At 53.0% G+C, this 13,127-nt stretch overlaps 5 protein-coding genes across 5 annotated transcripts; 2 read left to right on the plus strand and 3 right to left on the minus strand.

The window, feature by feature from the left end:
• Positions 1-106: 106 nt before the first annotated feature.
• ACET3X_001321 (uncharacterized protein) lies at positions 107-3,273 on the plus strand (the record flags this gene model as incomplete). Its single annotated transcript, XM_069446599.1, has 7 exons — positions 107-145; positions 367-382; positions 552-1,106; positions 1,169-1,228; positions 1,285-1,479; positions 1,534-1,634; positions 1,723-3,273. The coding sequence occupies 7 exons, from the start codon at positions 107-109 to the stop codon at positions 3,271-3,273; spliced, it is 2,517 nt and encodes an 838-aa protein (XP_069311563.1).
• Positions 3,274-3,953: 680 nt separating this feature from the next.
• On the minus strand, positions 3,954-4,947 carry ACET3X_001322 (uncharacterized protein; the record flags this gene model as incomplete). Its single annotated transcript, XM_069446601.1, has 3 exons — positions 3,954-4,340; positions 4,410-4,786; positions 4,836-4,947. The coding sequence occupies 3 exons, from the start codon at positions 4,945-4,947 to the stop codon at positions 3,954-3,956; spliced, it is 876 nt and encodes a 291-aa protein (XP_069311564.1).
• A 781-nt stretch (positions 4,948-5,728) lies between these two features.
• On the minus strand, positions 5,729-8,217 carry ACET3X_001323 (uncharacterized protein; the record flags this gene model as incomplete). Its single annotated transcript, XM_069446602.1, has 2 exons — positions 5,729-6,475; positions 6,526-8,217. 2 exons carry the CDS (start codon positions 8,215-8,217, stop codon positions 5,729-5,731), a joined length of 2,439 nt encoding a protein of 812 aa, XP_069311565.1.
• A 1,274-nt stretch (positions 8,218-9,491) lies between these two features.
• ACET3X_001324 (uncharacterized protein) lies at positions 9,492-10,113 on the plus strand (the record flags this gene model as incomplete). The annotated part of the gene is made up of 2 exons (XM_069446603.1): positions 9,492-9,860; positions 9,925-10,113. 2 exons carry the CDS (start codon positions 9,492-9,494, stop codon positions 10,111-10,113), a joined length of 558 nt encoding a protein of 185 aa, XP_069311566.1.
• A 211-nt stretch (positions 10,114-10,324) lies between these two features.
• ACET3X_001325 (uncharacterized protein) lies at positions 10,325-13,090 on the minus strand. Its single transcript, XM_069446604.1, has 5 exons — positions 12,725-13,090; positions 11,410-12,677; positions 11,242-11,356; positions 11,073-11,193; positions 10,325-10,980 (listed from the first exon to the last, which is right to left on the minus strand). Exons 1-5 carry the CDS (start codon positions 13,084-13,086, stop codon positions 10,903-10,905), a joined length of 1,944 nt encoding a protein of 647 aa, XP_069311567.1. The 5' UTR covers positions 13,087-13,090; the 3' UTR covers positions 10,325-10,902.
• Between the last annotated feature and the right edge of the window lie 37 nt (positions 13,091-13,127).

Raw genomic sequence — 13,127 nt, forward strand, 5'->3', positions numbered from 1 at the left:
GCCGGCTCCGCATAACTGGAAATAGTGAGTCGCAATTTGTACTCTGGCTTGTTCTGATGGCCAGCAAGGAGCTTCTTCAGCACATCCGAGGAAAGAGTTGGTGGAGATGGACTCGTGGTGTGTCGAACATGCCGAGAAGCCGATGGTATGTAAGATGACTAAGCGGCTCCCGACTGCAAACACGGCAAACAGGCGCCGGTGAACAAGGCCGGGTGGAGGGTGATAGGATAGGTCTCAGCCATCTCACACCTCACTCATCCAGCGCGCCTGCTCGTCTAGTCTGCCCCGACTCTTGGACTGTGCCTGCTCATGGAGACGCGGCTGCTGCTCCTACAGGACGCTGGACTCGCTGGGGGTGGCTCATAGCCCGCAATTCCGAAAGGTACTCCTCCAATTGTCCCGCCCGCTCCATGCCACTCGTCCGCTGTCGCGAAGCCTCCCGCCCGCCATGTCTCTCGGCGGCCCTGGCCATGTCCATGTCCAGGAGCCGTCTGCGTCTGCGCTCCACGACCCTCCGCCGCTCATGGGCTCCCTCTCTAATGTGCTCGCAGGGACTTCTGCTCACCACACCGGCCACAGGTTGCCCATCATTCAGCCTGCATCGCCGCCGAACAAAGGCGCGCCGCACGCTTCCCCTACGCCCACCCGCCCTGCTTTCCATTCGGCAGCAAAGACACATGCGCATGCGACTGCCCTTGCCAGTTCTGCCTCGTCCGCAACCGAGTCTTTGTCCGAGCTGACGTCGTCGTCGTCGTCGTCTCGCGATTCCCTCCCCAACCCCCCAGGGCGCAACGCCCCTACCACGCCCCAGAAGCCCGCGCGCAACAACCGCCGCAAACACTCGACAAAGTCGGCCGCCAGATGGAGTAGGGGAGCCGCGTCTTCAGACGACACCGGCTCCGACCGCAAAACCCCCATCTCGACGCCTACAGAGTCCGCCCAGAGCGCCGCCCGCTCCCCCCAGACTGCCTCCAAGACACGCCCGCAACCCTCTATTGCTACCAACACCGCTTTGCCCACCCAGACGCGATTCATGGCAACAACCTTTGGAGGTCCTTCGGGTGATTCGCGACGGGGAGTAGTCTCTCCTCGCCCAAAGGGACGCGGTATGACGCAGCTACACCTATATATATTTATACTACCTGGCAAGTCTGACTGGTCGTTCCAGAAGCGAAAAACACCCTATGTCGCAACGTCACCATCTACGGACACTGCCGCTACGAAAACAGTAAGTCTCGGTGGCCGCTGCCTCTGCCGAATGCTTTGGTGACCGACCCTATCTAGCCTGCCCCTACATCCACGACGTCCTCAAGTTGGGCCAGAACGAAAACGCTAAAAAGAGGTTCAATGTCGACTCGCCCTCCTTCACCCCGCTGCAGGCAAGTACCAATGGATCCGTGACTCCATCATCTCGCAGTGCCGCCATCTCGCCCAAGGCTGCCAATGCCGCCGTCTTTACCCCCAAATCGCAACGCTCCAGTGAGTCCTAAGCAATCGCCAGTGCCGTCTATCTACACATGCTGATTACTTCAGCCGTCACCACCCCGCATATGCACACGAAAGAGCCCGCAATCGACTGGCATTCGCAAGACTTTCAAGAGTTTGTCCCGCAGTCTTTTGAGGGCCAGCAGATGGTGCGTAATTTTACTCGAATATCTTCGTCTTCATGTTGTGACATTAGAGCACGTCTTCGCACCATGTTCTCGACTTACAACGCCCTAGGTTGACTCCAATCTCGGCTACGATCCATTCAGTACTCCGTCCAGCATTTCTACGCTCACTGGTGCATCTCACCAAGCTGCTACCATCAACCCATATGCACAAGATGCATCGACGACGTATTTCCAAAACGCCAATGCCTTCCAGACCCCAGCCTACCATCTGTACTGGCCGGTAGGACCCCAGCCGACTGGACTACTCGCGTACCAGCGTACTGCTCATGACTTCTTCATCCCTGACGGGCTACGGGAAGAGTTGCAGAAAAAGGCGGATATTGCACGCCAGGTCGCACCCAACAGTACTTTACCCGTCATTGAGCAGTTTCATTCTTTGTTTTGTCTCGACATGTCACCACAGAAAAACACGGCACCTTTCGGGTACGCTAGTTGGATCTACAAGGCTGTTTCCAGCAAAGATGGCAAGACTTACGCGTTACGCCGTCTCGAAAACTTCCGCCTTACAAGTGAGACTGCGATTCGCTCTGCTCAGCCATGGAAACGCGTCTTGAATGGTAGCGTGGTTACAATCCATGAAGCCTTCACTACTCGAGCTTTCGGTGACAGCTCTTTGATTTTGGTCACAGATTACCATCCAAACTCAAAATCACTGGCTGATGAGCATTTCAAACCAGTGCAGCGATTCCACGGCAGGCAGCCAGCATCATCACATGTACCAGAGCAAGTCCTATGGGGCTACATTGTTCAGATCGCGTCCGCCCTCAAAGCCATACACGGTTCGGGTCTGGCGGCGCGCCTCATCACACCATCCAAGATACTACTGACTTCGAAAAACCGGGTACGACTGAATGCATGCAGTATCATGGACATTGTCCAATTTGACAATGCCCGCCCTGTGCCCGAACTTCAAGCAGACGACCTCGTCCAGCTGGGACGACTGATACTTTGTATTGCCAACAATAACGCTACAGCTCACTTGCAGATGCAAAAGTCCATGGACTATATCACTAGAAGTTATACAGCCCGCCTCAAAGAATGCGTGCAATGGCTGCTCAACCCTCAACCAGCACCAGGGGCACCATCTTCTCCCACTACGCCAGCGCCGATGCAGAAAGACATTGACACCTTCTTGGGCGGCATTGCCGATCAATTCGCATCAGTCTTTGACAGTGAGCTCCATGCCCAGGATACACTTACAGTCAATCTTGGAAAAGAGCTGGAATCTTCGAGACTAGTCCGTCTGCTTGTCAAGCTCAACATGATCAATGAGCGACCAGAACTAGACGCGTCCCAGAATATGCCAGGCAACAGCGGGCCAAACCCATCTTCAGTATGGGCGGAAACGGGAGAGCGCTACTACCTTAAGTTGTTCCGCGACTACGTCTTCCACCAGGTAGACGCCAACGGTCACCCAGTCACAGACCTAGCGCATGTTTTGGATTGCTTGAACAAGCTAGACGCCGGGACTGATGAGAAGATACCGCTCGTCAGCCGCGATGAGCAAAACGTGCTGATAGTTAGCTACCGCGAAGTAAAGCGGGCTCTAGAGTCAGCATTCCAAGACTTAGTGCGGGCGGGACGCGTTTCGGGGAAATAGGATTCCTCAAATTCCTCCAGTCCATGCGACTAGCATCATGATGAGTACGCAAAGAGAAAAGGTACTCGAAGCAAAAGGGCACGAGCACGACGCAGGTCAGAGAATAGTAAAACAAGTCAGGTGACAAGAGTATCGATGTTATTCCCGTAAGAAAGAGATTTTTGGATCCAGGAACGGCTGGAGTGGAGTTGACATGATTGCATGAGTTGCGTATTGTTGTTGTATCGACGAGAAGGGAGGGTAGAGTAGGAATTAGAGGACCACAAATTATTCATAGCGCAATGAACATCGCAATTCCAACTTCAGACGTTTTCCAAGCGGTAAAACAAACGTATTATTATGTAGCTTTATGGAGTACATGTCCATCTCGCGCCGCATGGCCTATTTGTAGAGGCAAAGATGCAATCGTACAAGAAAAAAGGTTGGAGCTAAAAGCGAATGAAGAAGGAGTAAAGCAAAACAAGTCAAGTCGCAGATCACTACAATATGAGTAGATGGACGGGAAAAAAAGTGAAAGTGAAATGCGCAGCATGTGCATGCAGAAACTCTGCACATGCAGCCGCCCAAACAAAATACCACCTGTTGCGTGGCGTAAGACGTCTCCTCATCCAGTGAGCCCATTTACCGGCTCCAGACATGCTATCCGCTAGTCTCATGCCCTTTCACATGCAGCGAGCCACCTATTGGCTCTTCTTCGCACCCTTCCTAGGCAAACCCGCCTTCCTCCGCGCCTCCCTGTCACCCTCGGCAAGCCACTGGCTCGCCTTGACCATCTGGACCACATTTATCCATTGCTTGATAGCCATGAAGGGGGCCGAGGTAAGCATGCAGATCCACGGGACCGTCGAGTCCATCTTGTTGGCACGCGCCATCTCCATGGCTGCCGCAGAGAAAGGGCTAGCGAAAAACATGGAGGGTTTGGGGGCGGCAGGCGAACCAGGCTGGATGGAAGATGGGTTGTTGAGGTCGGAGAAGAGGGTGGGTGAGAGGAGCGGGGAGCTGAAAGAGAGAAGGTAGAGGGCGATGAAGAACATTTCGTTCATGAAGCAGAGGGTGAAGAGAACTTTCTGTCAGGGTTGTTAGTATATGCTTTGCGACGTGTGCTACACATGAGCCTCTAGTCGGGTAGGACGTACGTTGTTGGAGTAGTACTGCTTCATCAACCAGCTCCTGCTCTCGTCCACGTTCTTGTGGCTCTGGCCGCTGCCACCCATGCTCAAGGTCGCGTACATGTGCATGTAGTGACTGGCCAGATCCAGCGAAATAAGGCCCTGGAAGATGATGCTGAAGCGAGGGAAAGCTTGCGCCAGGAAGACGAGCAAGCAGGTTGTTGTACACCTGTCCGTCACCATGTCTAGCACCGCACCAAACTTGGTGCTCTGCTCATACGATCGGGCGGCGTATCCATCGAGCGCGTCGAGCAGGCAGGATATGCTGTAGAGGAGAGTGCATGTACGAGGGTGGAGGGGCATGTAGTAGAGCGAGATCAAGGCGAGGAAGACGCGCGAGTAACCTGAGAGTTTGTTAGTTAGGCTGCATTCACGTGGAAAGAACGCGCATACCAATCAGGTTTGGGATGAAGAGGAAGATGTTCTCTTTTGCGCCCTCCTTCTCTGCCTGTGCAGGCCGCACTGCGGTGCCATTGCCGTTGGCTCGCGTTTGTACTGATGCCATAGTTGCAGAGGTTGTGATTGTTCCGCCGTCTTCTCACGTGTCTGCGATGCCGATGTTCGCTATCACTACGTGTCTTCGTATAGAGGTGTGCCCCGCTGCGCTTATTCGAAGGAGTCGAGGCTCGGATGCGCGCTTTGCTTGTGCTCGGAGTACTCGGCTGCAGGAAATCGTACAAGGATGACGTGGAATGATATGTATTCGGACGCTGGGTGTAAGCCTACGGCGTAGTTGAAGGCGAGCGTGCTGAGGGCCAGCAAACACACGGTCGAGCTTGCAACAGCTGTTGAAGCTGAGCGGGTCCAGACTAGAAAGTTATCGAATAAGCCGCCGATAAGCCGAGCTGATAACGGACCCTGGCGCGAAAGCAGAAGAAGGAAGTGCGGGTGTAAAAGAGTAAGGCCGAACGGTAGAAGCTGCTGATACGACTTTTGTTGAAAGGAGTGTGCGTGTCAGAAAACAGGTGGCAGCAGAGTAAGTGGTGCCTGGAAATTGAGGTAGCCCATAAATCTGCCATGTTCGTCCGCCAGCTCCCGGTTAACCGTCTAGACCAAAAAGGGGCTTTGCTTGGCAGATGCGATCAATCAGACATCAGACCCATCAACAAACGTGTCAAACTACTTGCCTCACTCAGTCAATAAAGTTCATTCAGAAAGAGTATAGCTTCAAGTTGCCATCAGGCAATATAACAAGAGCCACCGTGGCTGCGAATGCACACTGGATGTTGGTGCAAAGTGGTATCATTGGGATATACTTTCAGCCACGAAACTAACAACGAAAACATCTAATCTTTGAAGCCCTTGAATGATCCAGTTTTCGCCGCAATCTTCTTGGACTTGCTCTTCGCATGGGCTTGCTTCTCCTTTGCTTTACCGGTGCTCAGCCCTCGATCGGCCTTGCCCTTCTTGAACAGCTTGCCTTCTGTTCGGACATCCTTCATCTCCAGCTTCTTTCGGTCCTTGCCGCTGAGCTTCTTCTTCTTCTCCTTGCCCTTGACCGACCCTCCGGCGGGCCCGTTGAGCGCGGCAGCACCCCTTTCCCTCTCTGCCATCTTGTCCTTTTCAGACTCGAACCATGTGCGTCTTGGTCGGGCCTTGATCTCATCTTCGTGCTGGATCAAGTTCTCACCTCGTTTGAGATCACGCTCTGTGATGCTCATGGCACGCTCCTCTTTCTCTTCAGCGAGAACCTCTTCAATCTCGCTTTCGAGATCCTTGATCTTCTTCATCCACCTGTCAGTCTCTTCAACAGGAACTTGCCGGCTGACAACCTTGGCGCCCTGGTCACGAGAAGCTTTGACAGCTTGCTTGACAACCTTGCGATCGGGTTCTGCGGCAAGTGTACAGGCCCGACCACTTCGACCAGCACGAGCGGTACGACCGACACGATGCAGGTAGATTTCGTGGCTCTGCGGGGCTTCGTAGTTGATGACTGTCGAGACGTTCTTGATATCAAGACCACGCGAGGCAACGTCGGTAGCTAGTAGGTAGGCGGACTTGCCCGAACGGAAGGCCTCTACGGATTGGATACGCTGTTTTCGTTAGAATTGTGTCATACCTCAAGCGTTCAACGAAATCTTACCTGCTCTTGGCTCATGTTGCCGTGGAGCTCGCTAGCTTTGAGCCCACACAGAGCAAAGACAACTCGCACCCTATGCGCCTCCTTCTTCTGTCTGAAGAAGATGATAACTTTCTCGGTGTAGACTTTTTCACAAAGGTACATGAGGTACGCAAGTCGCTTGTCTTCTTTACCTTGCCTCAATCGCACAAACTCTTGCGTTAGACCAGCTACAGTGTGCTTTTTGGCATCAACCATCAAACGCACTGGCTTGTCCATACCAATTTGGATCAGCTTGTCGACCGAACTTGTCATTGTAGCCGAGAAAAGCATGGTCTGTCGCGATTTTGGAATCGTCTTCAGGATTTCAGTCAGTTGGCTTTCGAAACCCTCTTCGAGCATACGATCAGCCTCATCGAGAACGAGAATCTCGAGATGCTCAACCTGGAAAGCAGCTGTGTTGTGCATGTGATCAATGAAACGACCAGGTGTGGCAATCACAACGTCTGGTCGTGTCTTCAGCACAGCCTCTTGGTCGCGCGTTGAGAAACCACCGGCCATTAGTGCGAAAGTGATATCGGTAAAGGACGCAAGCTTGGTAGCGACGTTGAAACATTGCACCGCTAATTCACGCGTAGGCATAAAGATGGCGACACGAGTTGTAGGGACCTTCTTTGGGCGGTAAAGAAGACGTTCGAGGATGGGGATGAGGAAAGCGGCCGTTTTACCGGAACCAGTCTCGGCTCCTCCCACAACGTCCTTGCCTTGCATCGCAATAGGAACTGCTTTGTTCTGGATAGGCGTTGGCTCTGTAAACCCCACAGATGCCAAACCTCGTAGGATGGGTCGTGAGAGTGACATTGCTTGGAAGGACCCTGTGCCAGCTTTCGCACCCTTCTTCTTCTTAATGGGTACGCTGTCTTCTGGCGCGAAGAAAGCAGCTGCCTTCTTCGCCTCAGCAGCATCCTCTTGCTCGCTCTCCACTTCGTCTTCTGTCTCGGCACCCTCGAGGTCCATGGGATGTGGTACGTGCGGTACCTCTGCTTCGTCGTCTGAGTCGTCTTCTTGGGGGTTGCCTCCACTGCCCTCGTCATCCGAAGCTTCTTCATCTTGATCCTCCTCATCTTCAGAGTCGCTGGCTGCGCCCATGCCAAAACCGTCCTCAGCCATAAGCTCATCGTCGTCGCCAAAACCCTCAAAGTCACCGTTGACTGAGGACTCTGGCGACTCCGCCTCTATAGCTGCTTGTGCGCTCTTCTTGTTCCGTCTCCGCTCAATGATATCGTCAACGTCGACTGCATTGCCCTTCTTCTGTGACTCCTGCGCCACTGTGCCGTTATCATTACCCCAGCCATCAAACTCCTCCACGAAGCCAGTGTCTATGTCGCCGACTGCGAACTCGAAGTCGCTAGCAATGTCGTCGTTCTGTTCGACGTCTTCGCCAGGTGTTGGCATCGCATCGTCGTCTTCCTCGAGCTCTGGTTCGGGATCGACTTGCTTCCCTTTCTTTCCCTTCTTCTTATCTTTCTTTGCTTTCTTGGACGCAACCTCTTTGGGCTTGACGTTGAGATCTGGATCTTCAGTGTATTTCCTCTTCTTCCCAGCTCCAGCTAGTTTGGCTGTCGCCGCAGCGGCCTCGTCGGCGCCACCGTCGTCGGACACATCGTCGTGGTCGGAGATGGTGAAGATGAAGTCGTCGTCGAGATTTGGCGCCATAATTGCGTGATATCAATTTGTGTCGTCGCGTTTATGAAAGTTCAGCATCTGCAAGCGTCGCAAAAAAAGTTCGGGCTCGGGGGATCTGTGCTCAGCGCACCCCTGTCGCGCTAAGTAGGGTCGCCGCAACCACTACGAGGAGGTGGGTCTCGAACTTGTAGCAAACACCATACCGCGTCGCGAAGATACTCGTACTCTTCTAGTTGATTAGCGCATTCACTAAGAACACTACACCCGTATGCGGCCACTCTCGTGTAGAGGTCGTCTAATCTCGGGAGCCTCGCAAGTCGTCACTAGCGTGTTGACTGCCTATCAGGCATCCATGGATCAGAGACATTTGCGACAAACGAACGTGGTGCAACGACGGCTGACAATATACGCCTCTCCGCGGTGTGCGATGTCTCAATAACCTGACATTGGTCAATCGTATAGTAGTTGATCCTATAATCACTCTTACGTGATTGCCGTAACTGCTAAGCTTCATCCAACAGCTTATCGGTTGAGTGGTAAACCATGCGCCAGGTCGGCAGCATATGCAGATTTACGATTCAGGACTTCAGGCTGCTGACTTACTACAAACGAATGGACAGCCTCCCGTGAGTCACTGCCTTCTCATTCAAGTGAGGGATCAGGCACCCATGCCGCCTTCCGGCACCGCTGTACTGATGTCAGCCGCCGCCCCAGCCTCATATAACTAGCCTTGTCAGTCCATCTCTCAACCTATAAACCTCCACTGTGACACTCTTTACTCTATTCGATCGGTTCAGCCACTACGATCAACTAAGACTACGACACTACGTCACTGACCACAACATCACGCAATGCCTAAAGCCGTCAAACCACCCTTGACGAGCAGCCGAGTTCTACGCTCTCACACTAAACAAGCAGTTGCGAAAGTCGTTCCGATCAAAGTCACTAAGAAACGCCGTCCACGCGCAGATCCCTGGGCAAAGAAGCGCAAGCCAAACCCCAATCCCAAGCCACGCAAACCACCGCCAACCGAATTCACATGCCGCATTTGCATCGAAGAGCAACCTACAGACCAATTTGTAGAATGGGTTCCTCCAAGGCGTGGTCGCTGGCGACCAACAGACGTCCCATTCCCATGTGTCGCCCACCTAGCCCGTAACCCCAGCAAGCGGAAAATCGATCCCGTCTGTAGAACATGCATCGGACACTTTCTATCTGCCAAAATGGATACACTAGGTGTGCGAGCAGTCAGCACTGGCTGTCTAGAGCCTGGTTGCTCAGTACCCTGGTCTCACGACTTCGTCATGCGTTATATGCCACTCGGCGCTCCGCTGGAGAAGTTCAACATGGAAATGCTCGAGGTGTGGAAAGAAACTGCAAGCCCAGGACCACTTACTTGTCCATCGCCGACGTGCAATGCGATTGGCCTACCAGACACAACAGCGGCTGGGTACCCGCAAGTTGCTTGTCACGAGTGCACATTCCGGTCCTGCGCTCAATGCCTCGTTGCTTGGCACAAAGATGTTACGTGTGCAGAGTATGCGGCGAAGCATGTCGAAAAGAAGATGAGTGAAGAGGAAAAAGATACACTGAAGTATATGCAAAAGTTGGATGGGAAGAGGTGTCCGAATTGTCAACTGGTTATTGAGAAGGACGGGGGATGTGATAGTATGGTAAGCGATCTCCACTCGTCATCTTTTACGTTTCATGTTGTCTTTGGCTAACGGTGCTGATCAGTTCTGTGTGGGCTGCCACAAGTACTTCAACTGGGCCAGTGCCGCTTCAGCCTTGACCGGCGCTAAGAAAGCCGAAGTGCCTTACATTCGTGATATGCCTTACTGGCAGAATCTCGGTTCCGCTACTTGCGAGATGGACGGCATCCTTGGACTGGGTGGCACTGCTAATGCTGTTGCTGCCACGTCATAAAGTGACGATCACTCAGTGTTGTACGAACATGGTTACTACTGATATGGTTATGATGCGACATATATTGCTACATGATTTGTTATTGCGACATGCATATAAAGCGCCCCGGTGTGGGCTGTATGAGGCTTGAGTTTATGGTACTCATATCAAATCAAATTGTACACAACATTCACAACACCAAAGTTCTCAATGCACAAAACACATTTTGTTGACTTTGTCGAAGCCCCTGGGCTTCAGATGTTGTAGATTTCTGGTGTACAGAGTTTGCGTATTAGTTACAAAGTTCCGGTTCGCAGCCACGAACATCCCTTTCTCCTTGTGTGGTGTAAAGCAAATTGATCGCTCCCCTTGGTGGTTGTGACTCCATTGCGCGGACGAATACCACCTGTCCCGCTATTCACAAACGCCATATGATGCATTTTGAACGCCAGCCAACGTCGACTCGAACATGGGAGTGATGCATTAAGTAAAGTGTGCGTGATCAAACCTTCTTGTAGTGATTTTGTGACTTGCTTGGGTGCAGTCTTTTCCTACTTTTTTTCTGGTTTTGTTTGTTAGAGGCCCTCGGAAGTACGGATACGCACCTGATGCGGCGTCGGGTCGCAAGTCCGGAGGCGTCTCTAGTCGATGAAGGCCTGCGTGCTCAGGCGGGCGGGTTGCTAACGAGCCGTACCTCTGGCGGCGCAGGTAGAACTGAAATGAACAAGAATGTCAGAAAACCCATGGAAAATCAAGTGAATGATAGAGTAGAGAAAAAGCGAACATGTGCTAGCTTAGCTGAAAGGGAGCCTATGCTGCCGTCGGAGTAGGTACTCCATTGGTAGCTAGCTCGGACTGTCGACGCTTTGCTGCTGAATGCTCGCTGTCCTGTATTAGCACAATCGTCAGCATGATAGCATAAGATTACTCTCTGGCGCGGGCGAGCGTCGAGAGGATTTGGTGAGGCACGAGTCACGCACATCAAGGCCTGTATCGGCGAAGTGGCGCTTAGCACTTTTCGCGTCCTTCTTCTTCTTGTCTTTGCTGGGCTTCTTCGGTCGAGATTCTCCCTTTTCGAAAACGTCGTCGGGGAGCGCGGTGCTAGCAAGTCAGCAGAGGTCTGGACGTGAGCGAAGGTGGAAGTCTTACTTGCGGGTATGGACCACTTTCACCGACATCGTTTTGTCGTCGTAGAGGTCGGAGTCGGTGATGTAGCTTCTGAACTGACTGACTGGATAGGAGATATCGAGCGACTTTGTAGCATCTACACAGATAGTCAGAGATATGCAAGGGATTCGGTAGGCTAGAAACACTTACCTGGAGGTAGTGTGAGACCAATGTAGAAAGTAGTCGTGTATATGATGTGGGTGTCACCATTGGCTGGCTCAGTTCCCTCAGCAGGTACTTCGGATGCTGGTATCATATAATCAAGCGAGCCCTGCGTGACCTCATGGAACTGATCGTCTTTGCAGCGATGGTACCGCTCGAAGTATTTTATATAAGGGCGCGCTGTATCGATGCCAGTCTGTCCATCGTCGATGCCCTTCACAATGTGACGAATCTTCGATTGCACCAGTCCAGAGAAGGTGGAGTTGGCCTCCTTGCTGCGGCTCGCGGCCACGACACTAAGATAGTATTTGTGGTCTTTCGTAAAGAAGGAATGGCGCTCAAAGAGGGAATCCCAGTCCCTGGTGCCTGAGAAGATGTGTTGTAATATCTTGTCCGCTCGTCCGAACTCTTCCTTCATAATGCGCAGCGTCGATGGCATGACCGTGTGGGTAGCGCACATGGAAGGGAATGCGGGTGTAATTATGGGCATAAGGTGAGCTCGGTCACCGCCGTAGACTTGGGGGTTCCACACACGAAGACCCAAGTCGCCCTCTTCGATGTGTTTCAGCATAACGGGTCGTGGCCAGGTCCACTTGTACATCAAGCTAAAGAACTTGGAAACGATAGTAGCGCCGTTGGCCATGGGGTAGAGCTGACAGATGCGCGCAACCATGATAGCCCATGCGACTCCACCGGGATATCCAAAGACTGCTCCGTAGATGCCGCGGCGGTTCGACCAGAGTTTGATGGCCCTCAACGCATGTCGGAAGCTGACCTTTTGCGGCACCGCGTCCAGAAGCTCGTTGGTGACTCGTGTGCCGTTGACGCTTCGTGTCGCTGACTCACTAAGGCCCTCCAGGTCCTTCTTCTCGATTGTCTCCATAGTCCTGGGTATCGACGACCTCTTCGGCAGAGACGCGAACAGTAGATCTATGCTCACATCGCGATATTCCATCTTGATAATGGGCACAAAGGCATCTTCGACGGGCACGAATTCGGTGATGTCTTGCGCGTTTGACATCTCTTTGAAGGTCGGCGGAAAGTTCTTGAAGAACTCATCGATGGTCACGAACTTGGGCGCGACAACGAGCGTATCGATATCCGACGAGGGACCGTGGACGCCGAGAGCGTAACTGCCGAAGGTGAAGATCTTGCCGCCAGCAGCATCGAGGACGGACTGCTGGACACCCTTTTGTTTGCCGACGCGACGGACGAACTCTTCGACGACTTGCTGTATGTGCTCAATCACCTCCTCCCTGCGAAGGTTAGCTTGGCGTAATCATATGTCGAGGGGCCATGTTACCTCCTACGGTTGCCTTCGGGAGTCTCGAAGACATTCTCGGCTTTGAGCGTTTCGATGAGCTTGTCGTTCAGCTTGATGTCGTGCTCGGTGGGCGCGGCCTCGGAAATGGCGCTGGTGACGCCAAACTGGCGGGTGGGCTTCTTCTGGCCGTCCATGGTCAAGGTTGGACAGTCGGGGTCTGCAGAGTCGCGCAACTTCGGGGGTGCTGCGGCGAGCGGCGCGAGGGAAATTGCAATCAATGCACGTGTCGGGGAGGGTTGTCGTGGGAGGCGGCTGGGAAATGAGTGTAATGGAAGATTCAGCGCTCCCACATGGCGACGCGATGTTTCCCGAGTTGCAGTCTGGAAAGTGAAATGCGACATCAGTGGACGAGGATGCATCATCCGTCTTTGGAGCAGCGCCG

This window comes from Alternaria dauci, chromosome 1 (assembly GCF_042100115.1).
Source record: "Alternaria dauci strain A2016 chromosome 1, whole genome shotgun sequence".
Lineage (NCBI taxonomy): Eukaryota > Fungi > Ascomycota > Dothideomycetes > Pleosporales > Pleosporaceae > Alternaria > Alternaria dauci.